Source organism: Oreochromis aureus, linkage group 4, assembly GCF_013358895.1.
Source record: "Oreochromis aureus strain Israel breed Guangdong linkage group 4, ZZ_aureus, whole genome shotgun sequence".
Lineage (NCBI taxonomy): Eukaryota > Metazoa > Chordata > Actinopteri > Cichliformes > Cichlidae > Oreochromis > Oreochromis aureus.
The window spans coordinates 25,595,394-25,620,131 of NC_052945.1; the positions used below are offsets into that span (position 1 = coordinate 25,595,394).

At 41.3% G+C, this 24,738-nt stretch overlaps 2 protein-coding genes across 2 annotated transcripts; both read right to left on the reverse strand.

Annotated features, from left to right (window-relative positions):
* Positions 1 to 344: 344 nt before the first annotated feature.
* LOC120440024 lies at positions 345 to 17,832 on the reverse strand. The gene is made up of 11 exons (XM_039611577.1): positions 17,598 to 17,832; positions 17,455 to 17,510; positions 17,072 to 17,189; positions 9,853 to 9,941; positions 9,700 to 9,726; positions 9,449 to 9,566; positions 7,193 to 7,242; positions 6,999 to 7,025; positions 6,748 to 6,865; positions 6,492 to 6,596; positions 345 to 463 (listed from the first exon to the last, which is right to left on the reverse strand). The coding sequence occupies exons 1-11, from the start codon at positions 17,725 to 17,727 to the stop codon at positions 345 to 347; spliced, it is 957 nt and encodes a 318-aa protein (XP_039467511.1). The 5' UTR covers positions 17,728 to 17,832.
* On the reverse strand, positions 17,753 to 24,738 carry LOC120440025 (deformed epidermal autoregulatory factor 1-like). Its single transcript, XM_039611578.1, has 6 exons — positions 24,661 to 24,738; positions 18,554 to 18,616; positions 18,299 to 18,432; positions 18,140 to 18,224; positions 17,815 to 17,914; positions 17,753 to 17,756 (listed from the first exon to the last, which is right to left on the reverse strand). Exons 2-6 carry the CDS (start codon positions 18,585 to 18,587, stop codon positions 17,753 to 17,755), a joined length of 357 nt encoding a protein of 118 aa, XP_039467512.1. The 5' UTR covers positions 18,588 to 18,616; positions 24,661 to 24,738.

Below are 24,738 nucleotides of genomic sequence, written 5' to 3' on the forward strand. Positions count from 1 at the left end.
ACAACTTGTCTCTTTATATAGTATCTGTTCTTCCACTAAATTGCCTTTTATTTAACCCTTGAACAGACATTCTATATAACAGTTTTCCACTCAACATGTGAAAATCAGAGTCTATTTGCTTCACAAGCAGTGGTCCTGTCATGCCTGTAAAATTAATATTCAATCCCAATCCTGGAAGAGGATCTGCGTCATCAGGAATCTCCAATCCACTGGAATAATCCAACAGCATTTCCTTTTTTAAATGAGGTTAACCTTCTAAGCCACGAGTCCAGAATACACCTCGGGATGCGGCTTGATTTCAATCCAACCAAAGATGCTGCTGCTTTTGTGTTCTGAAGGTCTGATCAAGCCACCTCCACATTTTGTCCTAGTTTGAGAACCTCTTTCTCAAGCACTCTTTTCGCAAAAGCAAGTCCTGTTCCATCATGTGCATCCAGCCGGGCCCCAAACAGCAATGGTTCCTCTAGAAGGCAAAACAATGAAAACGTAGGTTCCAAACATAGGTTCCATTTTCCACGTGAAAATGGTCCAAGCTTTAAAAAGGCCTTTATAAAACCTGGGTATGCCATAAGAACATATCATATTACAGTCTAATAAAAACATTGAGGCACCCATGCCCAACTCTCCTATTCTTCTTAAAATAACACTAGTTACTGGTTTCCAGACAACATCTTCTACCTTTCCCATCTTCTGAATAAACTGCAACCTGAAAGCAGCTGCTCTCAAGGTGAACCAGCCCTTGTCCACCTTCCTCTTTGGGCAAAAAAAGCACAGCCTGGGGTATCCAGTGTAAGTTATCCCCCCAAAAATTGGTCAACAAAGATTGAAGTTTACACAATAAGCCAGGGGGTGGCTCCAGACAAGCTAATTGATGCCACAATACAGAAGCAACTAATGTATTTATAATCAGCACCCTCGCTCTATATAACATCTGGGGTAATAACCATCTCCACTTCCCTAATTTCCCTCAACTTTCCCTGACACCCCTTCCCAGTTCTTGTTTACCGTGTCTCCCAAGTGCACACCCAGATACTTCAAACCACCTGGACGTTGCGGGAGTCCAGCACGCCAATCTCCTACTGCAAGAGCCTCACTCTTAGCCAAATTTACTTGTGCAGCTGAAAACCAGCAAAAGTTTTCAACAATCATTCCTAACTTATTGACATCTTTTGACTTCTAGTGTGGGGATCGGGAGATATTTTGCTGCTATTGTTTATAATCATCATCATTACCATTGCATTAATAATTAATATTGATATTGCATTCAGATGTTTAAACATACTGGTATCATGTTAACCTTTATTACAGGTGCAGTTATAACCACTTTAAACTGTTGAGTTGAATTTATAATCTTAAATGCTTTTGAATGCTTTTTATAAGGTCAAACTCTGAGTACACTCTGTGGCAAAGTAGACAGGAAGTGCAGGCTTTTGAGCGTGCTTGTGAAAGTGAAACTAAAGCAGAATCTAAGTGTAAGTTACTTTGAGGAGCTGTTTGGATGATGCTATGAATAACCAGGGTATTCAGTATTACTTCTTATTCATTTATATTTTTTGATTAAGCTTTTAGTAGAGGTTCTTGATTAAAACATTTATTCAATAGATTACATATACATAGTTTCAGTTAGGTTATTACACATATGAGAGTGGCTTCTGTCTCTCTGTCTGGTGAGACGTCAGGAGCTAGTCGGCGAGGTGAGGCAGAGTGCATTTGAGGTAATACACAGACACACACACACACACACACACACACCATAGTGAGGCTCATGTTTAGGTAAGAGTTCAAACCATAGCTTTGCAAAGCTTGCAATTTGTTGCAGAACTGCTGCTGATGCTCCAGACGATAAGCGGGCAGGACGAGCGACAGGAAGTCCCTACCCGTCGAGATGGAGACAATGTTCTTTTAATTGTGTCACAAGTTGTCAACAGAACATTTGTGGTTTTAACTTATGCATGTATTGTATCGGATGACGCAAGAGGGGGCGTCAGTAAACATACCCTGATGCTATAAAATGATTGTCTTGTGTATTTTTGGGCGGAGATCTACAGCTGATGTTTGGCAGTGTACATCTCCCCACAGCGTGTTCATTAAAAATCAGCGTTTGACTCCGCCCGGACCAGCGTTGTTATTTGGATTTCCTCCTATATCCCTCCTTAATATTTGAACCCTAACACTAGCAAAAACAGTATTATCATCAGCATATGCAGATAGGTTAAAAGGCATGTTAAAACCTACTAAAATAATCCCAGCAATAGAACACCTAACATTATTTAACATTGGTTCAATAGACAGAGCATATAACATACCAGACATCAAACAACTTTGCCTGATACCTCTGGTTGCTTTAAAAGGTTTGCACAAACAACCGTTTATTTTCAGTACACTTTCAATGTCTTTGTGCAACACCATAATCTTGGCAATTAAGTCAGTGCTGAGACCAAACCTTTCCAACACACTCCAGAGGTAACGGTACTCAACTCTATCAAAAGCCTTTCCTTGGTCCAGAGAAATCAGACCAATATCACATCCCAATGAACTGGAGACCTCCAAAATATATCCAGTCATATATATAATTCTTTTACTGCAGAAATTGCTATTAGTAAATTTAACTAATTTACTAATTTCAAGAAAAAGGTGTGTCAAAATTCGGCGGAATGTTTGACCGCTCTTCTTTGCAGAACTGGTGCAGTTTATTAAAATTATTTGGTTTGTTGGCAAAGGACCAGGTTTTAAGCATGGTCTTGTTGTTGGCCACTGAAAGTCTCTGATTGAGGTGCAACTTGCTCAGAGTAATTTAACCAAATATCACTGGGAGTGTATGTATATATTTGATTCAGTGTGTATACTTTTCACCCTGTTTGGATTAGAGAAACTCCTGAAGAAATTCAAACTTGTACACCTAATTCTTTGTTTGTTTGTAAGTCATTAAAAATGTACAGTCATTCCACCCTGAAAACCCAAAATGACCGACCGTTGTCCTGGGCTGACTTACTCAAAGACCCATTGCATGTCTTGATACTTATCAACCCCACAAACCTCAATTACTTAGCTAAGTAACTCATTAACCCTAGAACACTATCGCTATAAATAGTAACACAATCACTAATGCCGGGTGATTTTTACCCAATATAATATAACCAATAAAAGTAATCAAATATATCAAAATATGACAACACATGACAAATTAGAGTGGTCTTCTTTTACTTTCAATTGTGCCATGTCTAACAAAAAAAAAAAAACCCTCCTAAAACAAAATAATGACTCTGGAAAGCTGGTCTTTGGTCCACCCATTCCTGGGAAATTTGAGACTTCCCTGGTGAAGGCACAGGCTCCTCGACACGCAAACAGCTGCAGGAGAGAGAAATCATGTAAATGTATTTGCGATAGTGTTCTAGGGTTAAATAACTAACTCACTAACCTAAGCTTTGTAACTTTGAAACTACCTCAACTATTGATATTTGTAAGTTATCACACATTTACAATGCTGATGTACAGCTGAAGAGTCTCTTGGTTTTTGGGTATACAGTTAGACTTGCAATCAGTGATTGGTTTAGCTGTGGTGTAGGGTGGAGATGAGAAGAGTTTAAAGCAGGACCTAGAGAGGTAGACAAAGCAGACACAAACAGAAGCCTTTATTGCAAGATACAAGTACTCTCCAACCCACTATGTTGCTTACGTACATAGTGTTTATAATCTATCCATATACAAAACAGGTAAGTACATTACCTGGACGATGCTGTTAAAGGCTACTTCTTACAACAATTACTACAGGTTGGGCAAGGTCCAAAGGAAACACTGTTTCATAACATTTGCATGGTTTACAGATAAAAAGCACCAATATTGTTTATTCACATTTTACAGAAGAAAATATCAGATATTTGTTTAATTACAAAAACAAAGTCAAACATGGTAATCAACAATACTAAAGGGAAACTGAGTATAGCTAAGAAAAAGTACAATGTATTAATGCAGCACACTTCTATGATTATGTAGCTTTTGTCAAAAGTAACATTCCTGCCAACAAACCTCCAACTAACGTGTGTCAGTTTGTGGATGTAAACACAGCAATCTTTTAATTTATTGTCTGCAATGTCAGCCCCACAGAAGCATTAATGCTCATTTTTTAAGTTCCTTTATTTTCAAAGTGTAATACTCTTCTTTTAATTTTAAAACCGTTAGTTGCATTTTTATTTCTTCCCTCTTTAGTTCATCAAGATCCACTGTATTCAAACCAGAGCTGCCCGAGGGCTTAGGTGACAGGGCCTCCATCATGTCCGCACTGCAAGTTAAAAAATGAAATGAGCCAGATTTTGTTAAATTTAACAAAACTATCTTGTTTTGAGAAAAGAAATCTAAATAGTGTAAGCAAAAGTTGTTTGGGTAAGATCTTTAAAACTAGCAAATGAATCTAACCTTTATGTGAAAATCTAAATTAAACACTAAAACAACAAATTTATTTTTGAAAATAGCTTGTTCAAGAAAGCGTAATATTCATCATAGGTTAAGATTTTTAATTAATTAGACATTTTAGACAGTTTTGTCTAATTAAAGGCATACAGCAGTCAAATTTTGTTTTTTTTTTTTTTTTTCAAAAAAAAGTTCAGTTGTGATTGACTTTTCAGTTTTGTTTTTTTTGTTTTGTTTTTAAGGACAGACATGACTGGGGGATAGGAAAGGGAGCAAGAAAGATGAAGGAAAAGAAAAACAGATGAGAAGAGGGACAGTGAGAAAGGGCACTTAAAAAGAGAAAGAAGAAAAAAAATCACCTGGATCACCTGTTGAGAGAAAAAGAAGAGAAAACAAGCAAAAAAAGAGAGCAACATAATAAACACAACACCATCGCAATAATCTAGCTAAGTGTAAACAGCAGTAAATACTAAATATTGAATGTTGTTGTGCAGCACGTAGGACCAACAGCGCACAATGTGCTTTGAAGTAGCAGCCGAGAAAGGTGTAGTTTATGTCTATGAACAGTGAACACCCGTGTGCACACCTGTGTTGATCAGCGCTTGTATTCAAAAAAAAAGGTTTCCCCATGTAACAGTCTGCTAGAGGGTGTACGGAGCCATAGCCCCGTCCCCAGGGCATGAAGCAGACATGGAGGACATCCAGGCTCCAGAACCCTAACAACATCCAGAGGCCCTAAGTGCGAGAGCCTAAGGAGGACCACCGAGGGGCATCCGTGCCACCCTTCTGGGAAGAGCTGAGGAGAGTCTCAGATGAGGTGTCACCCAGCATCCATGAAGCAGAAGCCATAGGGAACAACACTGGCATGCCTCCCTGCACCCTGGTGACATACCTGCACCCCAAGGCCCTACTTGTGTGGGTGGGTGTGGTGGAGCGGGAAGAGGAGGCAGTCGGGATGGGGAGGAAAAGAAGGAGGGCCCAAGCCCCACGCCTGCCTCGGATCCACTCAGGGGCAGCCAGGCTACCAGGCCAGTAACCCACGTCCGCCAGCACCGACCCTCCCCAGCCCTGCTGCACGCAGCCACGAGGAAAACACCCTCTAAGAGCAATCAGAGCCACTAACCAGGTTATGACCACAACCCCCGGGTTAAGCCCTCCAGGGATAACGTCCCTAGGGATTCTCCAAACGCCCTAAGCCCATCCCAACCTCCACATCAACCACAATAGCGAAGGCGGGACCAAACCACGACCCCCTACCCCCGCTAGGTGATGGAGCCGATCAAAAGAAGCCCAGAGGGATTGATCTAATGTGGTGGCAGAGGTTGTATCGAGACTAATGTGATCTATTAGATGGTTCCTATATTGGCTAGAATTAAGATTATTTTTATTTTTCCAGTTCATGAGGACCGTTTTCTTGGCAATGCATAGGGCAGTAAAACCATGTGGACTGTATTAGTTTCTGTAGTGACATCATCCAATTTGCCCAACAAGCACACTAAAGGGAGGTTGGAATTTTACATTTCAGACACTTTGAGAAGTCTTCACATATCCCGTGCCAAAACTTCTGAACTGGTGGACAGAACCAAAGAGCGTGGATGTAAGTGTTTGGTGTATTGCCTTGACAGTGTGAGCAGTTGTTGAAAGATGTAAAGCCCATCTGGAACATCCAATGACCTGTTTAGTGCACTCTGTGTAGTATTTTGTATTGTATTAATTGCAGACTGGGATTTCTATTCAATTTGAAGGTTTTAAGCATACCTGAGACCAGAAGTTTTGGTCTAAGCTGACTGATAAATCTGCTTCCCACTTTGCAAAAGGAAGGGATATTGATTCATCTATTTTAGTAAGTGTTCTGTATATTTTAGACAATAATTTGCTAGTTTTAAGAATTCTACCAAAACAACGTTTACTTACCCTATTGGCAGATTTTTCTCTCTCTCAAAACTAGACAGTTTGGTCAGATTTAATTTCAAGTAGAGTTGGTTTTGCAGTGTGAGAAATAAATGCCATAGAAACAAAACCTTTTAAGACTGTGTGAATAAATTCAAAATATTTGCCTAAACGATATGACAGCTTTATCTTACCCCCTTCTGGCCTCATGGGTTGTAAATCAGCTACTTTGTGGCCAGAGCAGTGAACAGCTTTATGCTCTTGCTGATCTGACACAGCCAGAGGTTCACAGGAAAGACCTGTGATTAGAAAACATATTGGGGAAAAGAAGACCAGAAAAGATCAAAAGAAATAATAAAAATACAACAAATACATGAAACTGGATTTTTTTTTCTTCTAAATAAAAGCAGAGAAAAATCATGTTAGTGATTTTGGTTTTGAACAACTCACTCAGTTTGTCTTGAGGTTCTTTCTTAACATTTTGCAGTTTGATTGCTGTGTTCTTTGCCACATCTTTCTTATTTCCACTGACTTCAGATCTTGGCATCTCAGGATGATGTCTAGTCTTCTGTTTCAATGACAGCCAATTATATATTAGTGTCCTTATTTATAATTTCATTTGAAAATGCTAACATTATTTTGAGCAACATTCAGTTTAATCCAGTTTTAGTTATATGGCAATAAAATGTAAAAACAGTCACCTCCAGGTGCTTTATATTATGAAGACCCTACAATAATAAGGAGAAAACACCAACAATTAGATGACCCCCTATGAGCAAGCACTTTAGTGACAGTGGTGTTTTATTTATCTTTTTATTTTATATGGCAAGTTTAAAATAAAATAAAACAGTCTTACCTGACAAAGGCTATTAACGACACGATTTACTTCTTTTACCTTTAGTGCAGATTTTACGGGTGTTGAAATTGTGCTGGTTGTTGTCTTCTCTGAAAAAATAAAGGTGATTAAAATATGAACATGGACACTTTGGGATTTTTAGAATTAGTTTGATGTTGATGTTCAGTCTGATCTTCAGCAGATCATCTTGTCTGCATTGAGTTGCTGTCATTTGATTGACTGATTATATTTATGCATTAAAAGGAACCCCGGCTATTAAGACATGTCTGCGCTAAAATATGTACTGTGTTTCAATAACACATATGTGTTATTGAAATACGCCAAATGTTTTCCTTTTAAGCACATGTTATATAAAACTGATTTACCAGTAGGCCGCCATTGTTATTTACTTCTCAATGCACTATGGGTAGCGACATCATACGGTTGCACTGCATCCAATTCACAGTTAGCAGCACTATGGAAATGGCTTCTGTTCAACCTTTCCAGTTTGAACCAGAGCAACCGAGAGAGAGAATGAAAATAGTCAACCAGTAGTGAGTTTAGATCAAGATGAAAACAATCTGTCACAAGAGGACGAGAGAGTGAGAGAAAACTACTGGTGTCTATGAGGCTACTGCTTGCCAATGGCTATTGCGACTGAGAGCCTTTGTTGTAAAGCACCAAAGCTTTTTGAAGCCGTATGTCTTAATCCAGATGTTCTTTGGGCAGCCCTTGTTAGCCTCCATGACCGGTATCCGGTCTTTAAGTGATAATGTGATGAATCCTGCTTCCAACCCCAAAGTATTCTGCATTTAATAAGACTGTTGTGTTTTTTAACATGTTTTAATGCTTTGTATCTTGTTCGATTTAATCTCAACAAGCCTCTAAAACAGTCAGTGATCACTGTCGGCTTCTCACAGTTTTTAAACCCTTATGATGTAACTACAGCCCAGCCCATGCAGCAGCAGTATATTAATGACTAACCTTCTATTGTGGATGGATTATCTCGGTGGTTCTCCTGACTGACGTTTGGTCTGTTTACAGCATCCTGCCATGCGATTGCATTTGACCCTAACCATTGGGAACCCTCACATTAACTTTTATCGAGTGGAAAACAGTCCTCCGTTTGTTAGCGTTCGTCCTCCAGCTTTACTACTTATGTTATGCTAACATAGCTTGTCGCACTAGCGATCGCGTAGCACACCAGCTAGCCCAACTTCAATGACCCTACAAACCTCGCTGCTCTTCACTTTCCTGTCGTCATTTATGTTGGAAGTGATAGCAGAACTGTACGTTTTAATTTGTTTAATAAATCTCTCAGTCAGAACATGGTATATTTAGATGGAAGCTAGCCAGCCACTCCCTGTTAACTAACTTAGTTAAATATCATAAATTCCATTTTCATGGATGCCTGAATGTTAAACTTAATTGTTACACCTGGTAGAACCGTCACACTTATCATTTTTATATAGATGAACATATTTAGACAGTTTTTCGACTCTCAGTAATGCTGCAGTGATCATTTGACTTTTGCAGCGGAGTTTGGGCCCAGACATGGCTAATAACGTCAGACTCAAAGACCAGATAGTGCTGGTCTACCAAGTCGTAACCACATCAATAGTAGGCAAGTTAATTAATACGGTTGCTATACTATAAAAAACAAAACAGGTCAGCTGAACGAAAGCACCTATACTGCCGACAACCAATATCCGTCATTGTCCCAGAATTCATTGTTTGTGAAAAACATGGCCACTCCCACGGCTCCAAAATAGTTTTAAACAACAAAGATTTAATGAATAACAAAAAATATAGTTATTCTCAAGTATGTTTTTATGTAGTGGAAATATTTTGTAACATATTTAGAGTAATTTCTCATAATATTCGGGGTTCCCTTTAATGAGCAGTTGGACAGGTGTACCAAATCAAATGGCTGACACACCTGATCTGTTTTGATCACGACGACATGGAGAAATAATATTTATTCAAACTGCAAACAAAACTACTATAGTAGTTAGCTGTGTCCACATATGTGCTAACATATCTGTAAATGCTTACATAAAATAAAAAAGCTCCTAATTTTTGCACAAGCCTATAGAAGGATTTCACTCATTGTTTGGTGAACTTCAATTATCATTTCAGAACTGAGCCAAATTAACTGTACACCCACAGTCATCTCACATAATCAGAGGTTAAAGAAGGACAAACCTGTGAACTTAAACTATAGATTGAAAATGTTTTTCTTCTACTTCAACAACAGAAAAAAAATATAGAAGTTGAATACAACATTAAAGTGATTTTGGTTTTTGAACAACTCACTCAGTTTGTCTTGAGGTTCTTTCTTAACATTTTGCACTTTGATTGCTGTGTTCTTTGCCACATCTTTCTTATTTCCACTGACTTCAGATCTTGGCATCTCAGGATGATGTCTAGTCTTCTGTTTCAAAGACAGCCAATTATATATTAGTGTCCTTATTTATAATTTCATTTGAAAATGCTAGCCTTACTTTGAGCAACATTCAGTTTAATCCAGTTTTAGTTATATAGCGATACAATGTAAAAACAGTCACCTCCAGGTGCTTTATATTATGAAGACCCTACAATAATAAGGAGAAAACACCAACAATTAGATGACCCCCTATGAGCAAGTGCTTTAGTGACAGTGGTGTTTTATTTATCTTTTTTTTACATGGTAAGTTTTTAATAAAATAAAACAGTCTTACCTCAGGAAGGCTATTAACGACACCCTTTTCTTCTTTGATCTTTAGTGCAGATTTCACAGGTGTTGAAATTGTGCTGCTTGTTGTCTTCTCTGACAAAATAAAAGTGATTAAAATATGAACATGGACACTTTGGGATTTTTAGAATTAGTTTGATGTCGATGTTCAGTTTGATCTTCAGCAGATCATCTTGTCTGCATTGTGTTGCAGTCATGTGATTAACTGATTAGATTTTTGCATTAATGAGCAGTTGGACAGGTGTACCAAATACAATGGCTGGTTCGTCTTTTTGGAAAGTACAACTATTCATTACAGAACACACCTGATCTGTTTTGATCATGAAGACATACGTAAATAATATTTATTCAAGCTGCAAACAAAACTACTAGTTAGCTGTGTGCACATATGTGCTAACATATCTGTAAATGCTTACATAAAATAAAAAAGCTCCTAATTTTTGCACAAGCCTGTAGAAGGATTTCACTCATTGTTTGGAGAACTTCACGCGCCAAGATGGCGGCGCGTGAACAACGCGAGGCTCAGTGTCTCTCAAACACCATTACAAAAAGAAGGTAGAAGGACACTTCTCCAACTCCAACCCCCGACGCATGTGGCAAGGACTCCAGACCATCACAGACTACAGGACCACCAAACCCTCCCCCGCATCCTCTGATGTCTCCTTCCTCAACGAGCTCAACAACTTTTATGCTCGTTTTGAGCGAGGGAACCCCACGACCACAACCAAAACAGACACGACGCCAGACCACCAACCTCTGACTCTCTCCCCTGGTCCTGATGGCATCCCCGGTCGTGTTCTTAGAGCGTGTTCTGGGGAGCTTGCAGGAGTCCTGACAGACATATTCAACCTGTCCTTGGCCCACGCTGTGGTACCGGCCTGCTTCAAATCCACCTCCATCGTCCCGATACCCAAAAACTCCAACCCATCTAGCCTCAATGACTACCGCCCAGTAGCACTCACCCCCATCATCACTAAGTGCTTAGAGCAGCTGGTCCTAGCACACTTCAAATCCTGTCTCCCCCCCACCCTGGACCCCCACCAATTTGCATACCGCCAGAACAGGAGCACAGAGGATGCAGTCTCCATCGTACTGCACTCTGTCCTCTCACACCTGGACAGCAACAACACCTACGCCAGAATGCTGTTTATAGACTTCAGTTCAGCGTTCAATACAATCCACCCCTCACAACTCATCAGGAAACTGACAGACCTGGGCATCAGTTCCCTCATCTGCAAATGGTTACTGGACTTCCTGACCAACCGCCCCAACATGTCCGGCTGGATAACCACTGCTCATCTACCATCACAATGAACACGGTGTACCACAAGGCTGTGTGATGAGCCCTTTCCTCTACTCCCTCTTCACCCACGACTGCAGACCTGCTGATGGTTCTAACACCATCATTAAGTTTGCAGATGACACCACGGTGATTGGCCTCATCAGTGACAACGATGAGGCCGCCTACAGGGAGGAGGTGGATCGTCTGGCTGAGTGGTGCGACACAAACAACCTGCTGCTTAACACCGAGAACACCAAGGAGCTCATCGTGGACTACAGGAGGAATGCTGACCCACATCCACCCATCCACATTAAGGGGACGGCTGTGGAGCGTGTGAGCAGCTTCAAGCTCCTGGGAGTCCACATCTCCGAGGATCTCACCTGGATGACCAACTGCTCCAAGCTGGTCAAGAAGGCTCACCAGCGCCTCTTCTTCTTGAGGACTCTGAGGAAGAACCACCTGTCCTCAGACATCCTGGTGAACTTCTATCGCTGCACCATCGAGAGCCTCCTGACCAACTGTATAACAGTCTGGTACGGGAACTGCTCCGCCTCGGACCGGAAGGCGTTGCAGAGGGTCGTGAAAACTGCTGTAAAGGAATTTCTTTCACTTATGTATTAATCACATTATTTTATTGTAATGCTTTGGTGCCACTGGATTTTAACATGTCTGACACCCATACTGTAAGACAAATGGTGGGGGTCTAGTTAGGAAGTTGGGGGAAGCAGACAACTCCACAGGAAGAGTCTTTTGTCTCTTCCAGGGAGTGGTGAATCTTAAGGTGTGAAACATCTGTGTACTGCCTTTTGTTCCTGGAGAAGGTATTTAAGTGAGAGCCACCCTACTCTCAGTGAGACTCTGCTGACCCTGCCCTGTGGTCATGCAGGCTCTCCACCAAGCTTGGTTGTCTGTTCTTTGTGTGCTTTGATTAAAAGAATGTTGGCTATCGCTCACCACTCATCTGCAGGCTTTATTTAATGGAAAACTTCCACAACAGAATGGCGCTGCGAGCAGGGTGGTCCGTGTGGTCGCTGAACAACGGTTCCGTGGACGGGCTGATCACCCCTGAGGGAAAAGGTACCTTTGTCCTACCGGCTGTTGAAGCAAAGGAAATGGAGGAGTCACGGAGCCGTGTGTTTCAGTGGCCACCGAGACCATCGATTTTGAGGGGACTCCTGCAGATGGGTGAGTGATAGCTAACTTGTAACAAGTCACGAGAGTTTTGTGTCTGGCAAGAGGTGAGCGTGTTGCAGCCTTCGGGAGCCCAAGAAGGTGTGTTACGACCTTCCAGGGCAAGAGCTCCGAGGAGTCTTCGTGTAGAATCACGGAGAGTCTTCGTGTAGAATCACGGAGTGACATCTCTAGCGTCTTCTAAAAGATCCTAACTTCTTCAAAGGAGACTGGGGTGGCGGTGTTCGTTCCTTGGTCCGTAGAAGGCAAGGAACCTCACGGGGACGCCGTAGTAGTAGGAAGAGAATCTAGATTCCAGGGGCAGTCAGCGGAGCCGGATTAGTGGCTCGAGAGGCGACTGCGGCAGACGTTCCACCAGGCGGCCAGAGACAAAACTCAATGTGTGACTGTATGTTAAGAACTGTGGGTAAAAGTATGTTGTGAGATGAAAGAGAATGGTTGTGTGGGAAAAGCTGGTGTGTGTGTAAAAAACAGAGAAAAATGGGGTTCAAAATGTTGAAAATAGGGAACAAAAACAAGGGAAAAAAAAAGAAAAAGAGAGGAGTGTAGAAATGTGCGTAAAAGTTGTTTCCAACTAGCGGGAGACGGTGGTACTGCAGGCCACCAGCTCCCCTAGGGTGGGCACACACACAAAATTAGCAGAATTGTTGATGAAAATGAGTAAAAAAAAAAACAGGAAGAGGGTTTGGTGATTTTCAATGTAGAACAACTACAATCTCTCTGGGGTTTTAAGAAAGGGACTTCAGAACCAGAGAGGGAGACGTGTTTCTTTAAGCAGTGATAAGAATGATCAAAATGTCTCAGTGTGTCACTTGCAGGTGAAGAGCAGACCCTGATCAATTTTTCACGTGCAGCAGTCGGAAGAAAATTATAGGTTAACATCATTTAGAAACACTCAAGCCAAGTTTTGGCTGAATTGTTTTACAGCTTAACTTCCATGTGTTTGTCACCCTGAGAACACAAGCTCCAAGAATCTCTCCCTGAAGACAAGAAATGCAGTTCCAGAACAACGAGATGGATATCAAGAGCTCACAGCAGGGTCCTGAGCAGTGAAGAAAAGGTCCAGCAGCAGCAACTGTGCAAGACAGCGACAGCAAGGAGAAAAATGGCATCATCATGACTGGATGGATGGATGTGCATTTCCAACGAGCTGCAACTTCACTGTGTGTGAATGGACCTTTGAAAAGACTGTCTGAGTTGGACATTTGCCACTTTTGGAGCAAAATGGCAAGATGAAACAGTGGAAAAGACAGGACAAAGCTGAAAGACAACTGATTCTCACTGGACTGCTGCAAGGGGGAGAGATGAGATGAGACCACAGTGGAAGGAGCAGGGGAGAACATGGCTGTTTTAGTGTGGGGAATGAAATTTGGGTTTAGGAAACTGGGAAGGAAAAAACGACTGCCTTGCGTGGAGAATTGAAAAGTGTCTGGAGCACCGCAAAGAGGAGAGGTACACAAAAATTACACAAACAGAAAAATGCATTAATCCTACTAACACAAACACACACAATGAAGCTCATGGAGACCAAATAGCATTTTAAGCATGCATTGCTGTTACCATCATCTTGTCCGGTTCACTTAGTGGGTTAAGAAGTGATACATAGACTAGTGAACTAGTATTATTTTGCGGAAGGATGATTGAATCATAGCAGGGGTGAACAGAATGATGCAGGGGGGTCAGATGAGTGGAGACTAATAGATTATTGAGTTTCTTGTTTCTGATGTGTGGGGGAGGTCTTATCATGACACACATCTGGTTACATGGGGGAAAACAAAACTCATTATCTAATAGAATATTGTTGTGTGAGGTGTGTGACTGGTGGATGAAAGTTTTGGGGATTTTGCATTTTATTTTGGTACCACTTTGAACCTACCAGTTAGTTGTGTTTTGATCTATCATTCTAAGAATATGCTTAGACAACTTCTAAAAAGAGGCCTTCATATTTTTTGATTTTTAACAGTGCACTGAGATTTTTGTTTGGCAATTTTCTCTTTTGAAGCAGGCCTACAAGATCGGGATCGAAAGCGCTACACAACATGTTGAACAATCGCAAGTGAGTTTCTCCAAAAAATTAAAATGGGCTCGGGAGAAAGCCACTGATTTGGGACAACCAGAAAACAAGTCCCTGTCAAAAAGGATTCAGCGATGTAATCCAGTCTAAATTATTTTTCTTTTTTTTAAATGACGTCATTGCTGGCAGTAGAAACTTATTGCGTCACGAGGTTCTACTGTCAGCAAATAAAAATGAGGACTGACTGGACTGACAAAAGCTTTTACTGACTTGACACCAGTATGCAAGATTGCACCTCCACCTTGACCTGACAAAAGGGTGGATGTATGTATGTATGTTTCTTTTTACAGGAGCAGAAAGGTGACAGCAACAGGTTGCATGAGCTTTTGGACCATGCTGGTTTAACCTTTTAATTGCCACTTTCTGTGTCTTTGAATTTACCAGCGGTGTGTTATTCATGACCTTGTATTGTTTACAGTGCAGAGGTCACTGTGAGAAAGTGTGCATACAGATGCGCTACGCTAACATCTATTCTTCCACAGCAGAGGGCTAATCATATGATCCAATCACATGATTTGCAGCAGGACACACCACTGGCTAATGTTTTACCTTTTCTAAAGACAGGGCCTGGAGTGAAACTACTCCAGGGGGGAATCCCTGGGAATTTTTAAGAGACAATGCACAACTTTATTGTGCATGTCTAATTGTGCTAAGCTGACATAGGGCAAAAGAGGGTTTTCCGGGGAAGTTTTCATTTTTAAATTGCAGAGACCGTGACATGAGAGATATGGAAGAAGAGACTGAAGTGCAGATCCAGACCACGACCGGGAGAGAACGCTTCAAGAGGACCAGTGAGAAGCAGGGACCATCTGCAGGACAGCAGACAAACGACAGTGGGCTGCACCACTGGGCTTCCAAATGATTGTCACGAGGAGATTTTGAACAGTAAAATCTTAAAATAAAATGAAAGAGTTTCGCCGTTGACGTTGAGGAAGACAACTAAGGTGTACGACGTGCTCTGCCTTAAATCTACAGCTGCGTTGGAACGGAAATCAAGGGATGGAGAGAGCGTGCCAAGCTCCAAAAGTGACAGCGCAGAGGGAGACCAGCGTTGGAATTATGACTCTGTAAATGGCACAGACACCAGGAGCCATGACCGGGGACTGGGAATGACCATCTAATGCTTTTTCACTTTGCCATGCAAAGTACTCTGACACTATGGAGAAGACCTTTCCTCTGTATCATTGTTGTTGCCATTTGCATGTGAGAGCTTAGATTGGGGGGAAGATTAAAGATGAACAAAGGGTGGTGGGAGAACAGTGAAGTTAGGATACACAGTGTGAAACTCCTTTAAGTGTAAAATAATGTTGATGTGATGTACAGAATGTTGGGAAAGAAATTCTGGTTTTAATGTGATTCTTGATTTGAGAATCAAAGGGTGGGATTGTAAAGGAATTTCTTTCACTTATGTATTAATCACATTATTTTATTGTAATGCTTTGGTGCCACTGGATTTTAACATGTCTGACACCCATACTGTAAGACAAATGGTGGGGGTCTAGTTAGGAAGTTGGGGGAAGCAGACAACTCCACAGGAAGAGTCTTTTGTCTCTTCCAGGGAGTGGTGAATCTTAAGGTGTGAAACATCTGTGTACTGCCTTTTGTTCCTGGAGAAGGTATTTAAGTGAGAGCCACCCTACTCTCAGTGAGACTCTGCTGACCCTGCCCTGTGGTCATGCAGGCTCTCCACCAAGCTTGGTTGTCTGTTCTTTGTGTGCTTTGATTAAAAGAATGTTGGCTATCGCTCACCACTCATCTGCAGGCTTTATTTAATGGAAAACTTCCACAACACTGCCCAGCGCATCGCCGGAGCACCACTTCCTGCCATAAAAGACATCTACAGGAAGCGGTGTCTGAAAAGGGCTGGGAAAATCATCAGAGACCCCAGTCACCCATCACATGGCCTCTTCACCCTCCTGCCCTCTGGGAGGCGCTACAGGAGCCTCCGGACTAAGACCACCAGGTACCGGAACAGCTTCTTCCCCACAGCTGTCAGACTCCTGAACTCTGCCTCCTGACATCTGACAGCCTCTGTAGAAATTATCCACACCCTCACTTATCTTAACTGCACTACTGTATAGCTCTGTGTAAATAATCATTCTGTACATACAATAATTTTTAACCTTACAACTGTTTACAACTTGCATAGTTCCCATTTCTGTATAACTGTATATCTCATATTTCTGTAAAGTTATTTATTTCATACTCTGTATAGTTTTTCATATTTATATCCTGTACATAGCTTGTACTCACTACAGCCTGTACATACCTATAGTTATAGAATATTCACAACATACTTCATACCGTGTACATTATAACATACCACAATAGACCCATTTCTGTAATATACTTGCATATCTATATTATTGCTAATATATATTGTAATATATCTATATCACTAAAGCACTTCTGGATGGATGCAAACTGCATTTCGTTGCCCTGTACCTGTGACATGTGCAATGACAATAAAGTTGAATTCTATTCTTTTCTATTCTATTCAATTATCATTTCAGAACTGAGCCAAGTTAACTGTACACCCACACATCTCACATAATCGAAGGTTAAAGAAGGACAAACCTGTGAACTTAGAAAATAGATTGAAAACAAAACAGAAGTTGAATACAACCTTAAAGTGCTTTCAGTATTTGAACAACTCACTCAGTTTGTCTTGAGGTTCTTTCTTAACATTTTGCAGTCTGATTGCTGTGTTTGTTGCCACATCTCTCTTATTTCCACTGACTTCAGATCTTGGTATGTGAGGACGATGTCTAATTTTCTGTTTTAAGACAACCAAGAATGTATTAGTATTTTTTTAAATAGTCGGTCTGGATGAGGTAAAAGTGTACATTTGTAATTTATTTTGAATGTCATGCTGAACCATAATATTTTACAAATTTCTAGCTTGATGACGGTGCTGGTGTGAAGTAGAGTAATCTCTGATCCGTGACATACTCAAAACTTCCAGCAATGTAAAGCACAGTGAAACCTTTAAATAAAATAATCTATCTTGCCTCAGGAAGGATGTTAATGATACACTTTACCTCTTTCATCTCTAATGCATGTTTTCCAGGTGTTGGAATTGTAGCTGTTACTCTCTCTGAAAAAAGAAGAAAAGTTATTTTCATACACAAACAAGGTATTTGTTATCATAACATACCAATAGGAAATATATTGGAAATGTCACCTTTGGTACTACTGCTGTCAGTATTGTTAGAGGCAACAGCAGGCACAGTCTCATCCTCATCATTATCATCTTCTTCATGCTCATATTCCTCAGTGCTACGCTGATCGTCACCAACATCATCTTCATCCATATCCTCATCTTCCTGTTCTCCATCTTCATCTTCAACAAGATCTTCCTCGCTTTCTTCTTCTTCAGAATAGATATAAATCGGTGTAGCATCTTCATCTTCGTTTTCTTAGTGTCAGGCTCATTATCTTCATCCATATCCTCATCATCTTCTTCTCCATCTTCATCTTCATCATGATCTTCCTTGGGTTCTTTCAAGAGATGTTTAAATACATAAAATATTACAATGTACATGGAGATTTTTGTGACTTTTTCTATGTAAATATTTTTTTTCTGAACTTCTGTGGTATATTTGTCAAAACTACTGAAGTCTTCAAACAGCTAATTAAAAATAATATAATGTTTGCATGCTTTTGATTCATATTCTCAAACATTCTCTGGTTTTGAGGCACAGATAAAAAAAAGAGCAGACAAACCTGTTGAGAGTTCGTGGGACTCAAGGTCTGATGATTGTTGTTTTCTTTTCTTTTGTCTATATCCGGTAGTGGTTAGCTCACCTTTCTGTGATAAGTTAATTCAGCGGTTTATTTAGTGAAATCAGATTTTTGTAGATTCATAAAAATGCAACAAAGTACCTTGAACCAAAAGCGTAGAGTTTTTCCTTTGTGGCAAATAGATGACTTCCATTTTCTACATGGCTCTTTTCCTGCAAGCTTCTCAAACTCAGGTGGAGTGTAAAAGGAGCCTTTACGCTCAATACATGCCTCACCTATATTTATAAAGAAAAAAGTAATCGTTTTTATGAAAAATTATTCATTGATTGATGTATTTATATATGTACAAAAGAGAAAAGGAAAGACAGGTAAGAAAACAATACAGTATGTACTTACCTTTGCTCATCTTCTCTTTATGCAAGATGCCCATTTTGGTTCCACATTTTACACGCCAGAGGTCTGTTTTTGAATCACCAAAAAAGAAGAAGTAATTTCTCCATAAAAATATATATTAAATGTATTTTCATGGTCAATGTACAATTAATTTGCAATTGTAGAAGTTGTATAAAGAGAGATGCCAGTTGTGGGAGTATTTCATACTTTCATTGTAATACTTGTGATAATGCAAATATTTATAATTCAATTCATTTTTATTATATAGCACCAAATCACAACAACAGTTTGCTTATCCAACAATCTTTTGGGGTTTTCTGTCCTTAAGTTTTACATTTAAAAAAAGCCAAAAATGTCCTCCAGATAAAGTATGATACGGTGCTAAGATTCCTGGAGAGTGTTTCCTAAAGCTATTTCTGCCAAAATCATGCAATCACTTAAAATCATTTGAATGTAATTATGCATGTCTTTATCTGAAGGAACAAAAGAAAGGCAGTTTCATTTAGGCAGTCTCGACTTGTGAAGAATGAATTCACATATATATATATATATACACCAGAGAGATCGAAGGCAGGAGAATAAACCAGCTGTTCTCCACAGAACCAGCAAAGGTGTACTCTCAGTGGCAGAGAAACAATAGCAGAACAGCACCACCAAGGCTGGAGACGGAGCAATACTGGAAGAGCATATGGGAGAAGGACGCAACCCATAATGGCAATGCTCAGTGGCTAGTGGATCTGAGGGCAGACCATAGCGACCTCCCTGAACAGGGTCCAGTAACCATCACAGTGGCAGACATCCAAGAAAGGGTCTCCAGTATGAAGAGTTGGACAGCACCAGGCCCCGACATGGTTCACGCCTACTGGCTGAAGAAGCTGACTGCACTCCACGAGCGTCTGGCAGCACAAATGAACCAGCTGCTAGTTAACGAGAAACACCCGGAATGGCTAACTGAAGGTCGGACAGTCCTGATCCCCAAGGACCCCAAGAAGGGACCGGTCCCATCCAACTACCAACCAATAACCTGCCTCAGTACTACATGGAAGCTCCTGTCAGACATCATATCGGCTAAGATGAACAGGCACATGGGTCAATACATGAGCGGGGCACAGAAAGGGATTGGCAAGAATACCAGAGGCGCAAAACACCAGCTACTGGTAGACAGAACAGTCAGCCGAGACTGCAAGACCAGACTGACCAACCTGTGCACAGCCTGGATTGATTACAAGAAGGCCTATGACTCAATGCCCCACAGCTGGATACTGGAATGCCTAGAATTGTACAAGATCAACAGGACCCTAAGAGCCTTCATCAGGAACTCAATGGGGATGTGGCGTACAGCACTAGAGGCCAACTCCAAGCCCATAGCACAAGTCACCATCAAGTGCGGGATCTACCAAGGAGATGCTCTGCCCCAAGGGCGTAGATTTGGTTTTGGCATTGGTGGGGACGGATGATTCAACCCCGAACCCTGCGCTGTTTCTTTTTCCCGTTTTGTCTTTGCTTCTTGATAAAAAAAAAAGGAGAAATATACTTGCCTACATATGCTATTCTACATGCTTTTAAACCATTTAAAATTACAATTCATAGTTTTATATGTGAATTATATAATATTAAATTACTATTAAACAAATGTATTTTAGACTTTAGTTTACTTCAGCCATATTCCATATAAATCAGGTATCATACAAAAATAAAAAAGCTTCAAATACAGTCATGACAATAAAAGAATATGACTTTAAGGACTTAACAACATTACTTCAGTTGTAGTACACCAACATCTCTTATATACATTAGCACTAAGGGAACAGTGAATGACCTGGTGGGTTTTGTCCATAAAACTACTCATCTAAGATCACCACAAAGTAAAAGATCTCTCAGCAAAATTATGCAACATTTTAGGCACTATTGCCCCGATCAAATCAGTGAGCTGGGATGTTTTATTCTAAACATGAACTACTGTTACAGCAACAGACATGGACTACTGGTGCCCCACACAACAACTCAATGTCCACTATGTGAAGGAGTCTATACTATACTGTCTATACTATACTGTCCTGGTGGACATGGCAACACTTTTTTCATGGTTACATACAGTTTTAGACTGATGTGGGCCAAAGCCTAGCACATACCTGCCAACCTTGAGACCTCAGAATTAGGGAGACATTCAAAGGGGTTTTTACAGTGTTTACTTATCGGAAAAAAATAAGTTAAATGTCACCGGCCTGTTGCGGGGGTGTCCAAATTCAGAGGGTGCGTCCACCTGAGGACCCGGCCTTCGCGGTCTAAGTGGGCCGGGTCCTCCGAAAGCCGGGTAGACCGGAAATGAGCGACTGTGAAATTGGGGGGTCTAGCCTTCATAATTACGTCACCTCTGCCGTCTGCTCCTTGCTGTCTAAATAAAATAAAATATAACCGGACGCTTGCGTAGATTCTCGACCATCTCACACTTCTGTTTAATCAGTTTTCTGTTTGACATTTATTCAGCTGTGTGAAAACCCCGGAGGAACTCTCCCGAGGGATTAATAAAGTTTTATTTAATCTAATCTAATCTAATAACTTTAATCTCACCCAAACCGATTTACTCACGAACAAATAAAACACTGAAAAAGGCCAAACAATAACATGTTTAAGTTATTTGAAGTTTACACAACTACATTCTCGCCTGAAAATATGTTAAAAGTTTATTTCATGACCCAGAAAGAGTAATAAGAGTAATATTAATACTAAGTAGCTGCAGTAGTAGCAGCTATTGTTGGAAACTGGAATTGGCTGGGCCAATCTAGGATATGGTTTTTCAATTTTGTTGTCCGGTGGAAAATCGGGAGAAATTGGGAGAATGGTGGCTCCGGGAGATTTTCGGGAGGGGCACTGAAATTCGGGATTCTCGAAAAATCGGGAGGGTTGGGATGTATGGCCTAGCATAGCCTGTAACGTTATTATGACGGACATATTTTATGAGCGAACTTGACTTTAAGTGACTTACAAGTTTCTTTGAAAAATACTTTCTTATATCCAGGTTCTTCCTTTTTGGTGCCATCCTCCTCTCCTCCTCGCAGCGCAGGATTACCGCCGCTAAAACTAAACAGAGCTCGCTGAAAGGCACAGCCAATCACACTGGCCATATTTGTCACATAAGGTAGGACTCCAGTAGAGAACGTAATTTAACTCTTTCTGCACCGCTGGGCGAATGAGCCGTTGACAGGTCGTTTTTTCTTTCTATCGGGTTTGTTTTCTTTACTCAAAGAGATCAAATTATTGGTGGGGACAATTCAATAATCGCTGGATATTGGTGGGGACATGTCCCTTCCGTCCATGCCAAATCGACGCCCTTGCTCTGCCCCCACTGCTGTTCTGCATAGGCCTGAACCCCCTCAGTGAGATCATTGACAAGACTGGCTACGGATACCGACTACGGAACGGAGCGGTTGTCAGCCACCTCCTGTACATGGATGACATCAAGCTGTATGCCAAGAGTGAACGAGACATCGATTCACTGATACACACTACCAGGATATACAGCAATGACATTGGAATGTCGTTCGGACTGGAGAAGTGTAGTCGGATGGTAACAAAGAGAGGGAAGGTAGTCAGAACTGAGGGGATTGAACTACCAGAAGGCAACATTGCAGACATAGAGGACAGTTACAAGTACCTGGCGATCCCGCAAGTGAATGGGAACCATGAAGAGGCCGCTAGAAAAGCTGCAACCACCAAGTACCTGCAGAGGGTCAGGCAAGTCCTGAGGAGTCAGCTGAATGGTAAGAACAAGATCCGGGCCATCACCACCTACGCCCTGCCCGTGATCAGGTACCCTGCTGGGGTAATAGGCTGGCCAAAGGAGGAGATAGAAGCCACTGACATAAAGACAAGAAAGCTCCTTACCATGCATGGAGGGTTTCACCCCAAGTCTAGCACCCTGAGGCTGTACGCTAAGCGGAAGGAAGGGGGCTGGGGACTGGTGAGTGTCAGCACCACAGTCCAGGATGAGACAAGAAACATCCACGAATACATCACGAAGATGGCCCCAACTGACAGCGTGCTCAGTGAATACCTCAGGCAGCAGAAACCCAAGAAAGAGGAGGAAGGCGAGGAACCATCATGGAAGGACAGGCCCCTGCACGGTATGTACCACCGGCAGATAGAGGAGGTGGCTGATATCCAGAAATCCTACCAGTGGCTGGACAAAGCTGGACTGAAAGACAGCACAGAGGCACTAATCATGGCAGCACAAGAACAAGCTCTGAGTACAAGATCCATAGAGGCTGGGGTCTATCACACCAGGCAAGACCCCAGGTGCAGGCTGTGTAAAGATGCCCCAGAGACAATCCAGCACATAACAGCAGGGTGCAAGATGCTAGCAGGCAAGGCATACATGGAACGCCATAACCAAGTGGCCGGCATAGTGTACAGGAACATCTGTGCCGAGTATAACCTGGAAGTCCCAAGGTCAAAATGGGAGATGCCCCAAGGGTGATGGAGAATGACCGAGCTAAGATCCTGTGGGACTTCCAGATACAGATGGACAAAATGGTAGTGGCTAACCAACCGGACATAGTGGTGGTAGACAAACAGAAGAAGACGGCTGTAGTGATCAGTGTTGGTCAAGTTACTTGAAAAAAGTAATCAGTTACTAATTACTGATTACTTCCCCCAAAAAGTAATCCCGTTACTTTACTGATTACTTATTTTCAAAAGTAATTAATTACTTAGTTAGTTACTTTTTAAAAACACGATTTACAACCTGAATAGGTGATAAAGCAATAATCTTTCAGCCCAATTCTACTTTTTATGCATAATCCATCATACAAAATGTAATCAAATGGAAAAGTCTCTTTTTAAAACTTGTTTTATTAGTTTTAATCTTTTAACTTTATGCATCAAGCAAAAACTTAATTATATGCAACATTCTCTGACTGGAAGAAATTTGTTTAACATTTAAACCTATTTTCTGCACATTCCAGCACATAAAATAAAATATTTTTTTGTATTTACACTCACTCTTTCAAATAGATGCAAGTAAAACACAGCAGAAAATAAATAAAATCAAAGACTCAGCGGTCCTGTTGCTCTATTTTTACCTTTAAAGCAGGACTGGGGTAGGCGGAGGTTTACCCTGGTGCAGGTGTGCTGCAGCGGTCAGTGGAAGAATCCGCGAGTTTCTCTGTGAATTTCCCATTACAGTCGTAGCGCACTCGCTGCTTGCTTGGAAGTTTAGGGGTTTTTTCGCTGTAAAAAGAAGTTTTCTTCCCACGCACAACGGACACTAATGTTTTTGTCACTTTTTATGGAATCAAACTCAAAATAAGGTCAGTACTTCCACGCTTTAAACGCTGCATGCTACACTCTGTCCCGCACTCGATATATTATGATCTGCAGACAGCTGTTGTCACGAACGTCGCACTCGCTTATGTCACTGTCATGAGACGTTCTCGCAAAAAATCACGGTTTTAGTAACGCAGTAACGCAGCGTTCCTACGTGAAAGTAATGGTAATCTAATTACCGTTTTTGCAAGAGTAATCCCTTACATTACTCGTTACTTGAAAAAAGTAATCAGATTACAGTAACGCGTTACTGCCCATCTCTGGTAGTGATCGATGTAGCGGTTCCGAATGACAGCAATATCAGGAAGAAGGAACACGAGAAGCTGGAGAAATACCAAGGGCTCAGAGAAGAGCTCGAGAGGATGTGGAGGGTGAAGGTAACGGTTGTCCCAGTGGTAATCGGAGCACTAGGTGCGGTGACTCCCAAGCTAGGCGAGTGGCTCCAGCAGATCCCGGGAACAACATCGGAGATCTCTGTCCAGAAGAGCACAGTCCTGGGAACAGCTAAGATACTGCGCAGGACCCTCAAGCTCCCAGGCCTCTGGTAGAGGACCCGAGCTTGAAGGATAAACCGCCCGCAGGGGCGTGCTGGGTGTTTTATATATATATATATACAGTATATTTGCATTTACACAAGTATGACAATGAAGAATATGAAATACCCTCAAAACTGTCATGTCTCGTTATAGCCTGCAACATCAACATCTTCAGAAAAATTATACTTTGTATGCAGAAATATATTTTAATAACTAGATCTTCAAAGTAAAATGACATGAAGGACTTACTGTTCTCATCTTTATCATCCACAACCCTCTTTCTTTTCTTCAGGCTAATTCTTCCATTTTTCTTTTCGTTGTCCTCAT